At 39.0% G+C, this 22,292-nt stretch overlaps 1 protein-coding gene across 3 annotated transcripts in view; it reads left to right on the top strand.

The window, feature by feature from the left end:
* DSCAM (DS cell adhesion molecule) overlaps positions 1–22,292 on the top strand; it is a 435,274-nt gene that overhangs the window by 313,465 nt on the left and 99,517 nt on the right. For all 3 annotated transcript variants that reach the window (XM_075710780.1, XM_075710791.1, XM_075710770.1), the window contains exons 14-19: positions 1,172–1,300; positions 6,821–6,988; positions 10,916–10,986; positions 17,988–18,228; positions 19,881–20,027; positions 21,785–21,940. In XM_075710780.1, the coding sequence (XP_075566895.1) occupies positions 1,172–1,300; positions 6,821–6,988; positions 10,916–10,986; positions 17,988–18,228; positions 19,881–20,027; positions 21,785–21,940 (912 nt within the window). The remainder of the gene's footprint in view (positions 1–1,171; positions 1,301–6,820; positions 6,989–10,915; positions 10,987–17,987; positions 18,229–19,880; positions 20,028–21,784; positions 21,941–22,292) is intronic.

The raw sequence follows: 22,292 nt of genomic DNA, 5'->3' as shown, positions 1-22,292 counted from the left end.
ACTAAAGAAACTTAAAACTATCATCTTCAGTAGGGGCAGTGGATATGGGGGGGTTACTTTTGGGGGGAGAGGGTTGCATTTGTTTTTAAAGAACAAATGTGCTTAAAACCCTAGTCTGAAATAAAAAAAAGTGATCTGACTTTGCCTCTAGAGAAATGTTAAACTTACTGTGGATCTTTAAACAAAATATTTCAAGTTTAATCAGTCCAAATAAATTGTAATCAGTTTGCACAATGCAAACTCTAGGAAGCTATGTTGCCTGGGGCTGGGGTTCCCCTCCCGCAGGGTTTCACTCAGGCAGACAGCAGCAAGGACTGGAGTGGCTGAGGTGACACTATTTGAGATGCAGAGCACAGGCAGGACTCAGCCACTAGCCACTGCTTATTTCTGTGCGATGCCTGTTCCTGTGCTTGTATGCCTTTGAGCATGCACACAACAAATTTCTGGGACTTGCAAATGTCTTTCTCCCGACTCTTGATTTCAAGTAACAGCAGATTTTAGTGAATGCCTAAGCAGCCCTGTCGAAAAATTCAGGTGGAGTTTGGGGATAGGTTCTCAGTTACACCACTGCTCATTTAAACTGCCGTGACAATTTAAAGGGGCATTAGAATGGGTATAAATGCTATTTATTTACATCCTTAACTCTAGAGGCAGAAAGAGGCTTTAGGGAAATTTTAGACTGTTACCAAATTATTCTGTTATTAATTGAAGACTTTTAAACATACTCAGAGAGACAGAAATTTTACTCCCTCCCCCCACCAAATTTAGCACTTTTAAGTTTAGTATTCACAATTCATACCATCACCTTTTGTGTAAAAACTGTAGAAGTATCAGTGAAACATGGTGTTCAAGGCAAAAATCTTTTCTAGCATGAGTAGTCCAATCTGGAGTGCTTTTAAGGAAATGCAACTCTATGTTGCATATAAGAAAGTTAAACAGAAGTCAGTATTCAAGATTACATCAGTGACTCCTAGTTGAAAAGTGACTTTTCCTCCCTTGTTGAGCATTCGTCAGCAGGTGATTAACTGTCTCAGGGTACTAATGAGTGACCAGAGAAAATGCCATGAGAGCTTACCACCAGTAAGCTATGCCAGTGCCACACTCGTTAATGTTATCTTACTAAGAGTACAGGCTTTCTTCTGACTAAAACTGTGTGTGTGTGTTTACCCAGAGCCTCCCGACCCTCCTGAAATAGAAATCCGAGAGGTGAGAGCACGCAGTATTGCCCTCAGATGGACCATGGGATTTGATGGAAACAGCCCAATCACCGGCTATGATATTGAGTGCAAGAACAAGTCGGGTAAGAAATAATATTCCTCTGAAGTAATCCCCATCGCTAGTCATTCATCACTGAATTTGTATCATAAAAGATAATCCATAAATTGAAACTGCCTGATGGCAATTTTTACCATGGTTTATTTAATCTTCCACAGCAAGATTTATCTTCATTTGTTGTCTTTTTTTTTTTGAGGTAAGGACGTTAAGTTTAGCAATTGTGTCTTTTCCCTTTTACCAGAGAAACTTACATGTAAGAGGAACAAATTTTGTTGTAAAACAAGCCATTCTAGGTGATAGCTGGTGTGACGGTTTTGCTAGCTGATTCTTGGTCCCTGTTCTTATCTTTTCTCCATTTGGATTTTTTTTCCTTTTCATTTTCTATTTTTCCCCATAGAAAAAATACCTGCCTTTACAAACTTTTTCCTGTAGTGCTGATTTTTAGAAGATATTTTCTATCGATATATGAGTACATGGCATCTTCCCTGCAAAGTTAGCAGTGAAAAAGAGTAAGTTATGAGAATTTCTAGATGAAGAAAGCTGTGTCATAGTTTGCTGAAGCACCATGCAGAGTTTTCAGTAACATACTGGAAATACTCTGAAGGTTAAGATCAGTGGCACATATTGGCAGGCCAATGCGAGCCAATACCTTTCTGCTAGGTGACCATGTAGTCACACCAATTAACATCTAATAAGATGAATGAGGTGAATAGTTTAAAAAAAAATGCAACCCCCTAAGTCAGGAAAGTGTTACTGTTCCTGTATATATTAAGCCCCAAAAATATTCATTGTTGAAATCTAAGAACATTCAAGGTGCGTTGGAACTATGTTTGTGATGTAAGATCACACTTAAAATTAGGCACATTGTTAAGCACTGTCACCGATTCATGATTTGAGAAGGGACTAGAAAGGAAATTGCAGTGGAACAATGTTTTCATATTTCAAGTATGATTAAAAAGACACCGAGAAATTATATTGTACTATTTTATGTTGGAGTTTGTTGCACTATTTGTAAGGGGACGTAGTCCATTAATAGGAATACTCTATGTGTGCTTATTAGTGAAACATTCTGTTTATCAAAGCAACTATAATACATTTATAGTCTTCCTTTAGTTCTGAGATGTAAAAATGTACTTGTTCATAAAATTCTAAAATTTGCCAAATTTTTTTAAAAAATTATTCTACTACCCATCTTTACTATTCTTCATTTGTCTACATTGTGTATTTCCTTTGTGCTTTACTTACTTAGGCAAAAACATTTTGATGCTTTCATTACTAGAGAAAATATTTTAAAGAATGTTAAATCATCAGTCACCATTTTTGCATTGGCTTTGTAAACAAACTTGGTAATGTACAGGTGAGCATGGTACCTGAAAGATTACAAGTGAAAATTCCCCACTGAGGCTGTGGTCAGGAATCACAGCTTCGGAGATGTAGGCTGTAGACTAGGCAAGAATGCCTTCAAGGGACACGTATACCTAAAAGTTTTGGGGCTTTGTTTTCTTTTTGATTCTTTTCCCTTTCCAACCACCCACCGGCTCCAGAACAGTTTTTGAAAGTCATTCTTGCCTGGTAGGCCCCTTTCTCACTTTAAAATATCACTTGTATTTCTGAATCATGTAATTCAGCATAACCCCATCTAGGAAGATTGAGCTGCTTTCCTTTGATTGAAGCAGTGGTGGAAAGGGACTTCAGATCTCTAAAACATCTTTGTTAGATTTAGTTCAGTGTTTTCAGGTGATAATGCAGAATGCAGGCAAAGATTAAGTGGTAATCACTGTGAACTTGCATTGCAAAATTATGTCTCTGTAATATGACATGATAAATCAATAGCAAGGCAGCAAATGAAGTGCCATCAGATTGGATGAAAACATCAAGATATAACATAATGATAAGGTTAAAAAATTGAAAGAACGAAAACGTAGCGGATGGCAGAATTGGTGCTGGAAAAAATATTTCTTTGTATATGAAGACAAATACTGGAGATCATGTCCTAAAAAGAGCAGAGTATCTTCATCTCACTGTGAACAACAGAAATGTTATTTTTTAGAATCTAAGACCGAATGTTTGGAGAAACTAGGATCAGGTTTTTGAATTCTTGAGCACGATTTTTGTCATTAATTAAATCATCAAGAATATGAAACAGCAAAGATGGTTACTGAAGAACTTACACAGGGTAGTTGGGGGAAGTTATAACAAAGAGGAGGGAATTAAGAAAGCCTCTCATTTTCCAGATATTAAAGGGACGGAAGAAAACTTAGGTAAAACATTCACAGTCCAGATGGTAAGCTCAGGGAACATCCTGCCAAGGCCAAAGTAAAGCTGCAAACTGCACAGTTCTGTTTAGTGAGAACTGGCCACCTATGTTGCTCACCTTGAGGACTCAGAAATGGGTTTACAGCAGGATGCATCATCTAGGCTTCTCAAGAAGAAAAACTGCAGAACTTTTCAGTTTCAGAGAATGTGCAGGTGACTGCATATCATGGATGGACTTCACTATACGGTGCTGCCCTCATGTATCCTGTCTACCCCTGCCGTGCCATCAGACAAAAAAGGCACATTAGTTACTCTCTAGAAGGAGCATGGAGTCACCTGTCACATGGGTGGGTGGCATCTGTAGGGCCCACTTGCCATGCAGGGGCGATACGAACAGCGGGAGCTCGGCGTTTCAGGCTGTTCCAGTACTTAGGTGCAACGCCTGTCTGTACAGGAACGTACCTGTGGCACTCAGGGCTGGCCCTTCATTGAATCCACAGACGTGTAGCCATCAGACTTTTTCATCGGAGGTGTGCAAAACGGTTTGAGGATAGGAACAGGTACGCGGGTCCTTCTTGGTGCCTCTCTCCTCAGCCTTTTTACTTTTTCTGTCATTAGGGAAAGCTGAGGGGGGAACCGGACATCAGTTCCGCTTATGTCCGGATCCAAAGGGCGAGGGCTGCTCTTTGCGCTTCCTTGTGCTCACGTGCAAACTGAGCATCCTTCAGGACGCAGATGCCTTCGCAGAGCTGGGGGTGGGGGGGTGGGGGTGGAGGGTGGTGTCCCCCAAACCCTCCAAGGGAGCAGCGGGCGGGGCAGTCGGGTGCAGTACCGGCAGCGGCCACCGGATGGCAGCGCCGGCCCGGGCCTGGGAGCGGGCAGCCCCGTACCCCCTCGAAATATGCCTTGAAGAGCAAATGCGCCCTCTTCCGCAGGGTAATGCCAAGGCTTCAGCCTGTATTTTAGGAACGGGTGGAAAGCTGCTGGTTTTCATAAAATCATAAATTTTTCATAGAGCATTGTGTCAGTGTCCATTTTATGTAACACTGAGAAATGCCTGGGTGTAAGCATTTTCTGAGTCAAATACAGAATATATTAAAAATTCCACTCATTTTTTTTTTTTTTTTGATAGCCCATTGCTGCTTGTTTTCGGTGCTTTTTCAGTCTTTCTAGGTAAGCAGATTTGAGAGCACCCTGCAACAACAATAAAAACCAGAAGAGCCAATAGTCAATCTTAATACCTCATTCAATTACTTACCACATGGACGCGAGCAAATATTTTTAGAGTTCACCAGAAAAAAACAAAATTATCTTTTTTTTCCCCTTCTTTTTTCTTATTAACACTTAAATTTTTCAAAACTGAAAACAGTTTGGGCGAGAAATTGATTCATTTCTCTCTGGACGGACTCAGTTTGGAGGGACTTCTTTTGTTGGTTTATTTTACCCTCCAAAAAGAAGATACACGTATTGAAATATACTCCTGAAGTCCATGCATTAGTCATAAGTAAACACTGGAAACCAACATTTAGAAGTACAGAAGACTGTGAGTTTTCATCTCTCTCTCTCTCCCCATAGTAGGTCATTACTTAATCTACTAAGAGTTACAAGAATTTTTCAGATTTGTTTATTTATGTCAGCAGTTAATATGTACCACAGAGTCCTACCACTCAGAGGTCAGTATTTCAAACCACCAAGTAAAAACTTAAGCACTTTCATAATATACAGACTATATTAAAATAAATTATTCTCCTCATCTGGTCAAATTTAACACATTTTCCATACCAAGTGGGTCTTTATTTAAATTCCTTTCCTGTTGGCGTAGTACACTGGAACAGACAGAGTCTCCTTCTGTGCTTGTATAACGTTTAACACAATGGAGTGTAACTGCTGGTTAAAATTCTGTAAAGTTTAAGAAATTCTGTAAAGTTTAAGAAAGGAAACTGAAAGCAAATTGCGGCAGCACTGCCTGCAGGTCCTTTAGAGCTTCTGAAAGTATCCTACAGAGGAAGCTGTGACAAACTCAGTTACCAAGAAAAAATATGTTCAAGTGAATTTGGCACTTAAATGTCTGATTCCTAAATGTTTTCTGGGTAAGCTAAGCCACATGGAAAAGCAAACAGGCTCTGTAACAAGCCAAGCTGCAGATGTCATTGTGACAACTTGTGCATCTTTTAGCAAGCTCATATAAAAGCATTTACATAGTATTATGTGCAAATATTTTGTATCTGAGTGAGCTTTCTGTTTTCAAACTAGTCTTTCTTATCTGCTGATCTTTCTGCAATCCTGCCTACAGTGACCCATACTGTAAAACACTCCTGTAGAGCCTCCAGTGACATCCCCCATAGGATGCTGCAGAGGTTAAAGGAGGAACATTGCCTGCAGTAAGAAAGAAATGAAGGATGGCAACTCATAAAAGGCATCAAGATGCCTTAAATGGATAGATTCTATTATTTTGTTTGCAGCAATTGACCGCTTGGATGACAAGGAGGGCTTACTGTGTTTAGCTAATTTCCATCCTTTTTCCTACTATATGTCTGGAGAATTTATTAAAAACATAACAGGAAGATGAACAGTAAGCATGAATAATAACAATGTGCTTCTCCTTTTACAGATACATGGAAACAGCTAAGAGGGTTCTACATTCCCCTTATATTAAACTGATCCTGTAGGCTAACACAAGTCAGGGAAATAGCATCAGTCCTGGAGGGTGCTGAGCCCCGTGTCTAAACCAGCAAAGTACTCCAAGCTCATGCTTACTGTTCACCTACGGTCTGAGCTCCTGGAGTTTGGGATCAAACTTAATGCCTGATCTCTGCTAGTCTAAGAGCCCTCCATTCCTGTTTATTAACTCCCTTTCCCCCCTTTTTGGAGCACAACCAACCTTCTCTCTGAGTGGGGATTTCCATGGGGCAGCAGCTCTCATCTTTTTCACAGTTGTTCCAATGTAGCAATGATAAAAAAACAATATGTACATACATAAACACACACAAAACTGGGGAATCTGTGTTGCTTTCACCACCCCTTCAAAAAAAGGCAGAGTATCTATTTCCTCAGACTTGCTGGTGACCCTGGGGCCAAGATCCCATTATTCACAGCATCACACTTGGAGGAGTCAGGAGTGCTGTCAGGGAAGGCGATCACTTGATTTGCCTGTAGCAGCAGGCGTTATCTGGGTTAATTCAGCAATGGCAGTATCTTGCTCTGTGAGACGGTTTAACTGCATGCTTGTGTTAGCAATGTTAACGTCATCTTTTATTTGTCTGTTTTATTTTATTCTCTTATTAAATAGACTCTTGGGATTCTGTTCAGAGAACCAAAGATGTTTCCCCTCAGCTAAACCAAGCCACTATCATTGACCTCCACCCTTCCTCAACTTACAACATTCGCATGTATGCCAAGAATCGTATCGGCAAGAGTGAGGCCAGCAATGAGCTCACCATCACTACCGATGAAGCAGGTACGCTCTGGTTCTGTAGCATCTAAATTGTGCTGGCAATTATTGCTCCTTGACATGAGGAATCTTTACTTGAAATGCTGCTTATGTTGCTGCAGCTGCATAGAAAGAATTACTGAATTGTTCCCATAAAACATCGTGACTTTTGCAACTTCATTGTGCAAGCCTGTAATTAAAGCCGTTCAGTGGCATCTAGTGGTCGAAGAAGATATTGTGCTCCAAATTTTCAGCCTGGGGTACTGGAAGTGGCACACCTGTATCTACAGTTAGGCAACTCGGTCAACAGCATCCTATTTTTAGTGGTGGTTCCTCTCCTGTGGGTCTTGTGCCTTTCCTTAGGTGCCCAGGTATTAGTATAAGTAACTAATTTAAGCTACCCCCATTTGAGAACATTGATCTACATGAATCATATCTTCCTTTGGTATTCCATCCACTACCCCACCCACCGTTTAGTTTTTGGATTAGTGTATAAATCAGTTGGCTATCATTAGTTAGTGTCACTCCCTGTACTTTGTTGCCATGTACTCTTCTGCATTGCTACAAGTTTCTGTACCAGGAGGGCTACACGGGCGTTTTCACTTTGATGGCTGGAGCCACTCTTGCGCACTCTAATTGCTGCCTTCCAGAGCCATCTTATTTTTATTTCTCAGGGCTACTAGACGTGGCAGATGGATAAGGACAGCACAGCCATGTCCCAAGGCCTACATGTTACATGGGACAGTGGAAAAGACTTATGGGTGAAAAGCAGAGGGCTACAGCTCTCCGTTTCAGCAATTAGGAATCAAAATGCTGAATGGCCATAAATACTTCTGCCAGGTATACGTTGCAATTATATACAATGTACAAAGATGTACAGCTGAGAGTAACCCGAGCAGCTTCAACACCCTCAGCCATGAAACTGGATGGAGGTAGTCTGAAAAGTCTTGACCAGACAGGAGCTTGCTCATTTGTATTTGAAAACACATTTTTATCTTGCTAATTTTATTTTTCCCATTATCTTATGCTAAGTCAGCAATGCTTCCTTCTTTGGGGATTTTGAGAGGACAATAATAATGCAAGTATCTGGATGGCAGTGTCCTGGCAGTGAAAACCCTACTACTTTTTCAAGCTTCATGTTGGTCTGGACTTTAAATACTCAGTGACCGATTTTCAGTTCAGCTCATATGAATGCAGCTGTGTAATTCCCACTCATTTTCTCTGTGGGTGAATTTACTTCAGTGAAAATATACCCCTTGTCAGGAGAACACATTTTTGGTTCCAAGGGACTTTTTGAATAAGAACAGGACACAAGGGCTCACAGTGCAAAGTAGAGTAAGCAGGTGACAACATGAGCTGCATTTCTTTTTGCACCAGGTGTCTTTTTTCATCCTAGTGGAAGGAAAGGAGTGAAGAGTATTCACATTTTTACAAACCTTCAGTAACAGCTTTACTAACAGTGAATGGTTTGCTTGCAAGATATTTATCATTTGATCAGGGTTTTTCTCTTCCTTTACTCAATGAAAATGTGAAATGACGAGAGAAAACAGACTATCCATTCCTCCAGCCTGTATCCCCAAAATGCCCATCCTTCCTTGTGCATATACTTCAAAGTAGAGGGGTGGGTGTTGGATCTACTCTTTCATTCGCTCTTCTCATGCTTGGGATATTTTCTACTTGCTGAGTTTTTCCTGACTGATAATTAAGTTGTCAGGATCAGCAGCTGGCCGTGAAATAAAAAAACAGCGTCCCCATGAACAGGGTGGAACCTTAACATAGCATTTTATTCAGTTCTTTGTAACTGAGTTTCAGAATAAATGATCCTTTTGTCGCTGTCTTTTAAGGAGCCATCTATTTGGAGAACAAGACCAGCAGTGTGGAACTGTATTCAAAAGTCACTGATCTACCTAGGGAGCAATTGGAAGAGAGGAGGTCAGGTTTAGGCAGAGTATGTGATGTTTGTCTCCTGGGTTTTGATTTCAGGTGGTGTGCAATGTACAGGAGCATCAGTTTTTTGATCACTGTTTACTTCTGTTCTCTGCTTTTACAATAGGAGATGGAGAACAGCATGGGTGCAGGGAATGAGAGAGAAGGTAATGAGAAGGGAGCAGAATAAAGATCCAAGAAAGACAATATGAAAACCAAACAACTCAAACCATGCTATTGGCAAGGGGGTGCAGATTGTGTATCACACATTACAGTGACCTGAGTCGCACAGCACTAGCTGTTACAAAGCAAACTGTAAAGGGTCCCTGTGGCAAAAGGATAGTCAAGAATGCATGATTTCAAAGCTTACAGACCACATTTTTCCCTCCATACAACCACAGTTAGCTCCTGTGTTGGAAAATAGACTGTAAGTACACACTTGCACTAATGCTTGTCAGAAAACCAAAAGCATTATGGCTGTTGTTTAATACTGAAATCAATAGAGGAAGCTGGGATATCTGGGTTTGCTTTATGTCTTTGTCACAAACGCTGTATGACATTAAGTATGTAAAATAAATGACTTCTTATTTAACATTTCACCATGGTATGCTGGGTACAGTTAACTTCTCGAGTCTGCAAAAACATTGGGGGTCTTTCAAAGAAAAATCAAAATTTTAAGGACCACATTTTAAAACCCATTTTTAGGATCAAATGTTTCACTCAAATTCCACTACATTATAATGTACCCAGAGAAATGGTATTCATGCTTGTCAGCAGGGGGACAGTATCAAGGACAGGATTCAAAAACTTCATAGAGACCTCATTTTTGCCAGTGGACTTTTTCGTCTTCCCCTTCCTGTATGTTAATGCCGGGGGAATCAAAACAAAGGTCTTTCAACCTTTGGAAATTTCCCATATGAAGGACAGTCAAGAATGGCACAGAATAGGTCATATTTAATAACTTAAACATATTATAGGCTGTATTCTGGGTCTCTCTGCTTTCATCAGTTAAAGCAAAATGTTCGCATTCCTTTCACCACACCTGTCATTTACTGCTGCTCCACCTCTAACAGCCCCATCTCACCCTTTTTATTGCTTTACTTCCTTTGTCATGCTATTAAACTTAATTTAATACCTTTTACTGAGGCCATATTCTGCATCAAGGGAACTCTCTACAGCAGCTCAAGATGACTCCATTCCTTTCTTCAGATCTTTTACAATGATTTACCTCGCTGAGCAAGCAATTTACTTCACACCTCTCCGTTCAATCCCAGCCAATTCTTGATCTGCTTTGTAGCTGCCCAGCTGACAAGTAGATTCCCCTAGACTCAGGGCCTTCTTTTATCATTTGCCTTTAAAGCATCATGCACACCCTTGGCGGCGTATCAATAAGTAAGCGAAACTCCTCCTAACTCAGGCAGGAGCTGCAGCATACTTTTTCCATCTGGCAGGTTTTTTTTTGTCTGATTTCCAGGCTGGGAAACTTACACTGGGGAGGGGAAGAAGGTAAAGTGTGCAGGGTTTTGTTTATAAAATAATTGATACTTGACTGAATGTGCTCAGTCTCTAGTGAGCAAAGGGGATCCCACTGGAAAGGTTGTGACATGATGAAGGCCAGCTCCTGAGAAGCTCCAGTCCTACCTGCTTGTAAAGGGGTTCTGCTGCCTTTCTATCACCTACAGGGTTCTGACTACTGAAAATACGTCTTGCCTATTTACAAAACAGAAACAGCATTGTGAGCATATCACTAAACAAGAAAAGTCACTATTACTCACTCTTACTTTATTTGCCAGGTTGCTAAGTTTTGGCATGTGTTGTATTTCACTGTTGGCCAGAGACAACACCTGAATAAGGTAGATGCCAGGCTCTGGTTTTGTTTGATGAAGTGGTATCTTCATTTTTCTATATGACTTTGATTCAGTCCAAATCTTTGTGATGCTGGTGTGTTAAGTTGGTGACGTACCATGTGAAGTGCTGAATTCTGGTGCTGTGAGGGCCAGTTTTGATCCATCTCTCCTCTCTTTGCAGCTCCTGATGGTCCACCTCAGGATGTCCAACTTGAGCCTATATCTTCACAAAGCATTAGGGTCACCTGGAAGGTAAACACACACAGCCAAGACTATAGACTCTGACAGTATTTTGGTGCATTCAAAAAGGTTCTGTTGATGGGAGTGTTATAACTGTGGATGAGTTACTTTATTTGGGAGAGACCTTGCAGATACCTTTGCTGACAAATCTTATATTGGCCGTTAAGACTGGTGCATTATGCAAAGAAAGAACCTTCCATTCAATAGTAATAGCAGCAGCTGCTTGCCTGTACTGATGACAGTAACATGTCCTACTTCCTTTCGATTTCAGAGATAAGGCTATGTGCTTGGAAAATGAGCACTCACGGAATTTCACGGTGGTTTGGGGCAAAATTTCCCCAAACCATTGGCACCCATGGGAGTTTTTTCCCATTACAATGGACTTTGGGACAGAGCCTTACTGAATGCATGTCTGTACAGAGAGAGCAATATAGTGTCTCGGTATAGTGCATGAGAATTGATGAATCAGAGCAACTGATTTAAAAATATCAGCAACTAATATTATTTAAAAATCTGGCATGGCTTGTGACTCAATTAATTTTTTCTAGTTTTTGCCCAGTGTTTTGACAATGACAGAATGTTTTAAATGCTTTCGGTGTGATATAGAGGTACTTAAACCACGTTTTAAATGGTTTTGTGCTATATATTGCTTGTACATTGTAGTGGACAGAATAAAGCTATCTAATTACATTAATGTAATCTTAATATGAATGGCAGTTTCCAAATTCTATTGATAATTCCATATATTTAAGATTCTGAAACATGAGGAGGATGGTGGCATAATAGTCATTAATTTCTATAGTGATGTTAATTACTCCTGCAAATGTGGATAATGTGTATTTTGCACCATGATATGGACCATCCAGAAAGTCAGGATAGTAACAGTGAGCTGCTGCTTATTAACCATATAAATAACTGTGGGCTGCTTATTTATTTTGTTATTTATTTATACAATAAATAACCAGCATGATCCTGTGTTGATTTTGAGTTGGTTCCTGAAAAGACAGGTTTCTATAGTGCATGATCTCCGTACAGTGCAGGTGGACATATAACTACTGAGATGTCCAACTAGTACAGAGGGACCCCAGCTGTCAAGATTTTTTTAGCAGTTCAATGGTGGTTTAAAAATGGTGGATTAAAAATTCTGTTTTGATGAGACATTTCAGTATTAAGCTTCAATAGTTCTTTATCAGACCTCTTATGCACAGGTCACAAATACAGTGCTGATTCTTGGACATCATCCACATCTTAAATTTGTATCAGTGTTGGTTTTCATCAAATGGTTTCCAAACCCCAAAGGCTTGTGGTCACTAACCACAAGCTTACCTGATGGTTGGAGTGGAACACAACAATATATTTATAAAAGGCATACCTGAAGCATGGATTTAAATGCAGCACACAGCCAGTAGAGCAAAGGAAGCAGCTATTGAAGCAATGCAGACCGTGCAATGATTCTCAACAACTGAAAGAAAAGCTGGGTTGTTTCTTTTTAAAGCACTCAGGCAGTTTGACTGCCATCAGATCTAGTCAACTATAACCTCCAAGCTTCTGTGCATGAACTTGTTTTTATGGATGTATGGGTAGGCAGATTTGAAAGGCTTTGCTTGCTTTTTTAAAGTTCGCTTTGGGGGATATTTTCAAAAGTAACAAGAGAAGGTAGGCACCATTGGTTCACTGCTGGAGTTTATAGCTGCCATTTGTGATTCTGAAGATTTGCCATTAAATTTTATAGATGCAGATGTGTGCAGGCAGCTACAGGACAAAAAAAAAAATTCCATACTTATATTTCAATAACATTGTCTAAAATATGGTTCAATTTGTACTTTCAGGCCACTTCAGGTGCAACTTAGTGTCCTGATCTCTAGGTATTGTCTGCAGAGTAGAAGCATGTCAAAAGAGTAGCTGGAGTTGTATTCTCAAGATCATGTTTGGAATTTGATTTGTGAATACTTGTCGAGTAATGATCAGTATCTACTGTAACAAAATGATCACAGAAACGAGCTGTGTATTGGATATATACTCCATTGCCCTGGCAAGTCTCATGAGCTGGGGGTAGAGATCGTTTTTCACAACTGGAGTGAGCTTAAGGTGTGACCTACCTGTGACCTTGGAAATGTCTGCTTGTACCCATGCAGCATATATCCAGACCTGGAAAGGTGGGTCCATGCTCCCAGAACTGTGCACCCTGGTAAACCTGGTGCCACACACTGTACAGATGCTGGATAGACATTTGGAGTTTGCTGTGGACTGTGCTGCCAGACTGCACACCCAGTCTCCAGTGAATACCCAGTCTCCTGTGAACCTTCAAGATATTAGTCCCGTAGACCCAGTCTCTGTTAAATCCGTTAAATCTTTCAGTTTGTTGACCAGCAGCATCTGACGTGGTCAAGCAGCATAAGAGGTACTGTGGCAGTGAGATGCTTCTGGTAGCATGTCCTCTAGCAAAGAGCTAGAAAGGCGCTGCTGGCTCTAGCCAGAGGTAGCCTATGGCCCCATCATGCCACAGAATCCCATGAGGCGCTGTTTTGCAAGCAGCGGAAACTCTGGAGATCTGCCTATGAAAGAAAGGATGGACAGCACAAGGCACCACTGGCACTTCACTGAAATTCTGCTCAGTGTGATCTTTGTGCTGTCAAGGCCCTGTGTGCTTAGTCTGAAAACTCTGTGCCTTGATTTGCAGTCATTGCTTTATCTGCTGGTAGTTTAGCTCATCTGACAGGTGCTAAGTTTCTCTGTGGTGCTGGACATAGTTGAAACCTGATTATTTTTCTTGACCTCAAAGCTGCTGTGCAGACAAAGGTGAAGTCACTGAGCTGCTTTCCTGAAAAGTTAGTGCTTGTGTAGTCCTACCTTTTCTGGAAGAATTATCTCCTGAATGACAATTTGTAACAGCTGATTAAGAAGTCCCCCTAATTAAGAAGTCCCAAACCAGGAGTGAGCCATTCACTTCTCTTGAATTATTGCAGTTTTCTCCTGGCCAGAGCAGTTTTAGTCCATTACTCAACAAGGTACTTTAAGATGGTCCCACAGACATACTATGGTTCGGTCCCATGCTGAATCCTGACTTTTGGATAGGTCCCTACGATGCACTGCTGGGGAGAAGGCACTCATTGCATTGTGCAGTACAAAATACTTAAGAATGAAGAAATACCCCATGAGATCAATCCCATATTGTCATGGAGGCAAAAAAGGCAGAAAATAAACCCAGCAATAACCTGGTCATTTTTATTTTGGAGGCATGTAGAGCTTTTGCCGTGTAAACCTATGATGACATTTTACAAAAGGGATTGTGTTGAGAACCATGGTTTTATTTCAAGTTGGCAAACCTCATTTAAATACAGACAGTGTCAATAACAGCAAAAGGAGCAGAGAACAACACATCAATTATCTTTCATCTTGTATTAAGTCCTATTTCTGCAGCTTGCTACAGTCATTAATCTTCCTTTAAAGTTTCTCTTAGCCCACTCTTACAAAATCCTACTTAAGGTTTAAGTTTTATAGGTCTGTGATCTATTTAATCCCATTTCTATGTGTCCACATAGAACACTGGGTTTCAGACTGAATTTTTAAATAATACTCAGCATTTTTTGGTAGTTTAAAATGGTGCAGAGAGAATGGGAATGAAACAGGAATTGTCATTTAGAAAAGAGCATGAAAATACTCATAATTTTTTCTTGTAGTACTTCGCAAGGTAAATGAGCCCATTAAATTTAGGCATGGGAAATATTCCTTCTCCTCTTTATGCATATACAGATGCACACAACTATAAAATGTCATACTTCACAAAAATCATTGATACCCTATTTTACAAATATTAGATTTTAGGAGATACGCAGTAAGATCGTGGACTGAAACTTACTTTTTCATAATGTGCTATGACTACTGACAAGGTTAACAATATTTTTCCCTGTGAACACTTAGTCATAGACAAATGTTTCTTCACTGAATTTTCTACCAAAAAAATGTATCTACACCCGAGAAGGCATATATATCAAATCAAATGACTTATTTGTGCAAAAAGTCAATCCAAAATGAAGCATTTAAATAGTACTAACAAGGAACATTCGAAGTTTTGTGGAGCAGAACATTTCAATTCTTTGTTCTGAAGTGACTTTGAGCTTGTTTTATATTGTATAATGTTTCAAAGTGGAAAAAAAAAAGAAGTAAAATGTTGATATTTTATTTAAAAAAATTCCCTTGACCTAAGACAATTATAAATATGTTTCAAGAAAACTGCAAAATTTGCTATTTTATTCCAGTTTAAAATGAGAAAGTATATAATTGCAGAATTCCCCATGAAGAGGCTATTCTGGCTATAGTCCTGCTCTGAGAACATTTCAATGCTTAGTAAATGTATGATTCAGTTTTATCATTATGTTCCATCTGTTTTACAGTATGATATATGTGTTCCAATATATGTGCTATATGCTTCTGTAATTATTATGTACAAGGTGAATGCTCACTTTTTCTTGGTACACAGTGCATGCCTTATGATATATAGTGTATGTACATACAGCATCTGTGCTATATGTGGCAGTAGGCAGTGTATGCCAATGACAAAACAATACATACACTATATTATGCAGTGTATGTGGTTTATGCGTGTTGCTTGTGATTTAAGTGTGCAATGTGTGTTTGTGGCAACAGCTTTTGTTCAAAAGCCACCCGTGTAACTCATGGGAATGTTCCGGTTGCAGCCTTTAACTAGGAGAGGCTTTAGATCTTGAGATGTGCAACAGCGCGCATGTTAATGTTTGAGGCAAGAAATCTCCATGCAGACCATTGAGGATTTGACAAGCTGTGATGGGAGCCAACACTGATGGAGAGAACTGATGTTCTGGCATGACGAAACTGGTGCCTCCACACTGATACACAGTTAGAAAAGAGACAGTGACCTGCAACATTGTCTGAAAGCAGTCCTCCCTGTAATAACACTCGTTTGAGTTTGCTGCTTTGTCCAAACTGTTTGTCCTTTAGTCAATTTGAAATGTTTAGATTATGTTAGTTCAGTCTTTTTGCCCCTTCTCATCAACACTGACAATGCCTATAAAAATGTATGAGCTATGCAAAATGCTGTGACTAGTAACAGCATTTGAAATCCTTCAACTAATGAAACAATTCACGCTGGAATATTTAATTATTTAAATGCGATAAAGTTATTTTTTTCTCAGATGGAATGAAACAGCTTTATCTTATGAAGATATCTGAATCTCAAACAAAAAAAAAATCTGACCTTAGTTTCCACCCCACAGTCCAGCTTAAAAAAAACCCAGCTTTTGCAATCATTTGAAGATCATGAAGCCATGCAGTTGTTCAGAATAGGTAACACACTTGCAAACAAAGTGTTTTGGAAGTAAAAGACCTACATGCTTCTAAAGAAGTTGCAGGGTGGGTTTTGACAACAAAACACAGAAATATCCAAACAGGAAACAATTATACTCTTAGATTCAAAAAAGACAGTTCTAATCCCTGGAGTGTGCCTTACAAGGCGCTCAAGACCTGAATCTCCTAATTCAGTTATCTACATCTGAACGAATGGCACCACGCTTGCAGAGAGCTTATTGGTACCAGAGGAACTGAAGTACTACAGTGGAGATTATATCCTTGCTTCAAGTTTTATTTCTGTTTCTGAAGGCAGGAGGGAGCAAAAAAATAAAGCATCTGAAGAGTTAATTCCATCAGTCAGATCCATCCAGTGACACATTTTAAATATGGAGAGGGTGCTGGTTTTTTGCAAAGCAATGATTTGTTGTTAGTGGATGAAAGGCAAATCCCATGCTGGTTTTATTAGTTCCAGTGAGACTTTAGTCCAGCAGACAATAAACTCACCGAAACAGACAGGTCCTGTGGCAGAAAAGAGTATTCTTCTTGTGAATGTGCTCCTCGGGAGATTTAATGGGATATAGTAACAACAGAAATTGCTGCCTCTGCCAATTTAACTCATTGCTGATAAACTGCGTCACAAAGACCTTTTTTATGGGTCAGTGGAATGGATGAGCCTGTGGGCATCTGGGGGGAATTTGAAAGAGGTTTGGAGGATTTGAAAGAGCTTTTTGTCCATGGATTATAAGCTGTACCTTAAAATGTTTATACTAATTATACCTCATATATATAGAAAATCAGAAAGGAACATTATCACATATTGAAATTAGTCCAGTACTATTTAAGTGCAATTTTAGTAGGTATTTCTGTCAATAACAGTTTTTTCCCTCAATTGCCAATCCCTGTTTTACTCTAGACTATATCTTATATTGCAGAGTATAGAAATTTCTATTTTCCATTAGTCAGGTACAGGGAATCTTGCACTGTGACTGAGAAATACAGTACATAATTATGGCCAACCATTTTGTACTGTCCATATTCTTGAATGCCAGCTATTGTACACCTTGTTTTAGCAGCTATTCAGTATGCAAATCCCTGCTTTCCAATTCATTATTGCCTTCAGCACTCATTATCTAATCATCTTTCCACACTACACACTGAATGAACAGAAGCATATTTCAAAGCACAGCGTAAAATTTTCCTAATGCATGTAGCTGAATAAACTTATGTGACTGCCTTCGACAGATCAATAAATGCCTTACTAAAGATTTAGCCAGTGAATAGTAGGGGCTTCTGGCAAAAACACAGTTAGTAGTGAATGGTAGGCCTGTAATGCAAATATACCCTTATCAACTCAACTTTGATTGATTCACCTGATAAGAGAACAAAGCATTATAAATTTGAATTATAACTCAAGAGTATCTCCTTAAGAGATTTTTCTGTGTATGAACCATTTGAAGGTCTTTCTTTTAGCACAGGAATGCACAAATTAGAACAACCTGCACCTGAAATGTATATATCATGGTAAAAAGTTGCTACTTCATGTTCAGGGAGTATTTTTGAATTGTAACCTAGAAATAGACTTGCATTCAGTATGAAAAAAATGTTGACTGTGTATATTTCAAATTTAAGGGGAACAACTTGACTTTGGAGACATGTACTTAATGTGTAATCTTTCATTTTCTGTTTAGGCTCCAAAGAAGCACTTGCAAAATGGCATTATTCGTGGATACCAGATAGGTTATCGGGAGTACAGTGCAGGGGGCAATTTCCAGTTCAACATCATCAGTATTGATACCACTGGGGACAGTGAAGTTTATACACTGAATAACCTGAAAAAATTCACCCAGTATGGCATGGTAGTCCAGGCTTGCAACCGGGCTGGAATAGGACCGTCGTCTCAGGAAATCATCACCACTACTCTTGAGGATGGTAAGTCCTAGCCAAACAGCTATCATGGGACATATTATTATTTCTTTATTTCTTTTTACCCTGTCACATTTATTGCTTGATTAGTGATTATTATAGTGGGGATAATAGAAGACCAGACTTTACAGGTGTTAAATACAGTAGACAGCTGGATGGAAACAGACTGGGCAATGAGCATGTACAATTTTCATTCCAAGAGATGCAGAATCATCCAGCTAAATTCATATAACTCTACTAATGTGATATATTGTTCTGTGAATTAAATTGACTTCATTAAGAAGCCTATTGCTCTGGTGTTTACATATTTGCAAATTTTATGATCTCATCATAGCTTCGTAGTGATCTCATCATAGTTTTGAGATGCTATGAAGTGAAACTCTAAAAGGTGAAGTGATACTGTTAATTTTGTTGGCTTGCTTTTGTTTTCAAATGAATCTGCTGTGAAACCTGGAGCTCTTATACTGCACCATGCTTTACCTTGTCAGCATAAGGAGAGACGTGTGGTTTTTTCAGAGATATCCAAACTAATGAGAGAAAAATCATTGTTATTTCAGACAAAATTCAACCTGTCTAATCCAAGGAACAATTTGGAATTTTTTTTTTTTTTAACCTGCATAAAAAGTACTTCTCAAACAATGAGAGGGAGTCCTCTAGTGGAAAAAGAGAAAGATTCCACATGCATAAAAAGGCCCAATGTTTTAGAGGAGTATGAATGCAAATAGTAATCCTAAAGGATAGTGTAGGTCAGATTTTCAGCTACTGTAAATTGGCATCAGTGTACTGAAGTCAGTGCCAGCTAGGAATCTGACTTTTTACATTGGGGAAATGGAGTAGCATGCATCTAAAGTTCTCAAGAGCTACAGATTTTGAGGCATATGCTTCATGGGAGGTTGGTGTTTTTTGTTTACTCTAAATGTTTCTAGGCCTAGACAGATCACTGCAAGACCTCAGAAGGCAGTATACTCACACATGCATATATTTTGTATTATAATAAATAGTATAATTTTCTTCAGAATTTGGCATGCTTACTTTTCCTGGTAACATCTTTTTTTGGTTGTTACTCAATTTTGGGTCCCTCTCAGAATTAAAAATGTCATGAGCTTTAAAAGCAATGCCAAATACTAATAGTACTGTATTGCTTTGACACTAAATGACCAACAGAAAATGTCTTAGATTTCACTGACTTTTTCCAATTTTTCTAAATGTCAGTGAAAATATTTTATGAACATTTTTCCCAATATTTTTTAAAGAAGTGCCCGCTTTCCCCCCCCACCAATTTTAAAGGGACATTAGAATTGTCCAGAAAGATGGCAATTCAGCTGCAAACTTTAAAAAATATATTTAAATTGCTTACAGAATATTCTGCATATTTCAGCACTAGGACACATTTCTCTTTCAAAACAAGCAACAAAAAAACTATTAAAGGACTAGTCAGCAAGTAGGGAAGCAGTACATCAAAAGTCACTCCAGGGAAATCAGCTGCACTTACAGAAACATGTGGATTGTAGCAAGAATAAAGGTTTTGCATTGTTAAGAGTGTATAACTGCTAATTAAATAACGGGTAGTGGGATAGCAATGAAAGTTGAAAGGGTAGCCAAAGGGTAAACATTGAGTTGTATTCATTGAGTTAAAAATGGTGAATGTCTTATTCCAGTGCCCAGTTGCCCTCCAGGGAATGTGCAAGCCACTGCCACATCACCAGAAACTATCTCTATTTCTTGGTCAACACTGGCGAAAGAAACCCTGAATGGGATTCTGCAAGGATTCAGGGTTATCTACTGGGCGAATCTCTTGGACGGAGGTGAGAGAAATCAAGCTATTACCAAGTAACAAGACATATGTGGCCTTTATATCATTTACTCTCTGTTGTGAAGGCATTGTACTTCCTTTTCTCTTTGGTTTAGAGAAAACTTCATCTGCCTGTGAAGGAAGACATTTTCCGTAGAGCTTTAACAGGGTAGCAGGCATTACAAAGCTGCTTGGAGGGACCCTCAGGGAAGGCTTCCACTGTGGATTTGCAACACTCCATAGACCTGCCATAGTACCCAAAATGACCTGAGCAAATTTCATCTCAGTTTCAAAGTTCAGCAGGTTTCTTTTATAAAGAATGATGGTATGAACCTAGAACATAGCTGCCCATTCCTGTATTTTATTTTAGTTTGGTTTGTTATCTGCTTGCTTAGCTAGTTGCCTACTGGAGAGTTTATAGCTTATTTTTTGACAGGATGCATTTCATCTCTATAGCTGAGGGCAAAAGAAGGAAACATTTCTGGAAAATGCTTGTTATTTTCATGCCAGCTTCTTTTGTTGTGCTTGTGTTTTGTACTCTTAGCATAATTCCTAGGGAAATAGACTCCTGAGCAGAGAATGAGCGAAATGATCAAAGGAGAAATGAGATACCTTACTGATCTGCAATTTATCACATGATGATAATTCTACATATGAACCTTTCTTGTAAATTAAATATTAGTAGGTTTGAGATACACATGCCTTTATTCTTATTTGCCGTGCTGAATTTTCACAGCTCTAGGGCAATGAGCTGTCTCCCTTCTTTTGCTTTCATCCATCAGGATCACAGTTCACTCTAATATGCAACTGTCTTGCAAATCCTGGCCTCTGTTATGTGGCAAGGGGAACTCAGAGTGGAAATGTAACCCAGAGGCCCATTGTTACTGCTGGTAATGTTAGAGTAAAAAATACTTGGAAATAAACCACAAATTCCTTTGTACATTTAAAAATAAAGATTAAATATATGAGAAGCATACATAAAAATGTAGACATGACAGACATAAAATTAAATGTTTTCAGTGATGTCTGTAGTCTTTGGATCAGATCCTATGTGAATATTATCAGTGCACATCTAAGCTCCTATGTGATGTCCTACAACGTGATGAGAAAAGATGATGTTCATGCAGTGCTCAAAACTGGATTTTCTTCATTTGTTCAGCTTTATTTTCTGCCCTAAGTATGTTTAAAGCTTTTTTGGCATATGGGTTGTATTTCTTAGCTTACTGCAAAGATTCATATGAAGTGCATCACCTTTCTGCAAGTAAATCTGATTTTACTGTGTTTAAATCTATTGTTAGCTGGTATTACTGCCGTCAAGTGTTTTGCAGCAGCACTTGCTACATATTTTAAAATAAAGGGGCCTTTTTTGTTGTTTTTCCTTATGAGAAATGGTCTTTCTCAAAACCAGAAAATCTTTATGAAGATAACTGACTTTCTCATTTTTGCTTTAGGGAATGTTTTGCAATAATCTCTTCTTGTTATCTATTCTTTATGAAAAATCTTATTACTTGCAGAATTTTTCAATTCTTTTCCCCATATTTAAAAAAATTTAAAAAAAAGTTTGAAAATGAAAAGTGGGTCTGCTTTGAATGGTAAGAAGTCAGGACACAACGGAATTTATTTCAATTTATTATAATTCATTGCTGTTTTATAATACCAAAGCATTACTTCTCTGGTACACTCTTTAATCCGCAGGATTTCCACAGTAGGCATGAATAGCTGGGACAAGACTGAACTTTGCAATAACTCAATTTCCTTTTTATTCTATAGAGCTAGGAGAGATAAAGAATGTCACTACTACACAACCATCACTAGAGCTTGATGGCCTGGAAAAATACACCAACTACAGCATTCAGGTATTGGCTTTTACACGAGCTGGAGACGGAGTGAGAAGTGAACAAATTTTCACCCGCACTAAAGAAGATGGTAAGGAGTAAAACATTTTCCATTCCCATTTCCACAAAATGTTTGTATGTCTCAGGCTTTCAAAATAGTGTAAATATTGTGCACAAACATACAGAGTGAGATTTCTATCTGGAGGTCTTGAGTTAGGAGCACATGGAGAGGCGTATGTGCCCACAGCTTTGGAAACAATCTAATTGTTTCCAAGGCTCCAGTTCAGGTGAGCCAGAAGTTTTTAGATAATCATAATGATCTGAGCACGTTTGTCTTCCCCCCGCCCCCCCCCCCCCCCCGCCCCCAAATACTTCAGGATATTATTTGAGAATCTTGAGAGGGTTTGAGTTAATTCTTTCAAAGTGATTGAAAATGGGGAAAG

The sequence above is a fragment of the Pelecanus crispus genome, chromosome 1 (genome assembly GCF_030463565.1).
Source record: "Pelecanus crispus isolate bPelCri1 chromosome 1, bPelCri1.pri, whole genome shotgun sequence".
NCBI classification, from domain to species: Eukaryota; Metazoa; Chordata; class Aves; order Pelecaniformes; family Pelecanidae; genus Pelecanus; species Pelecanus crispus.
This window is presented reverse-complemented; position numbering and strand designations above follow the sequence as displayed.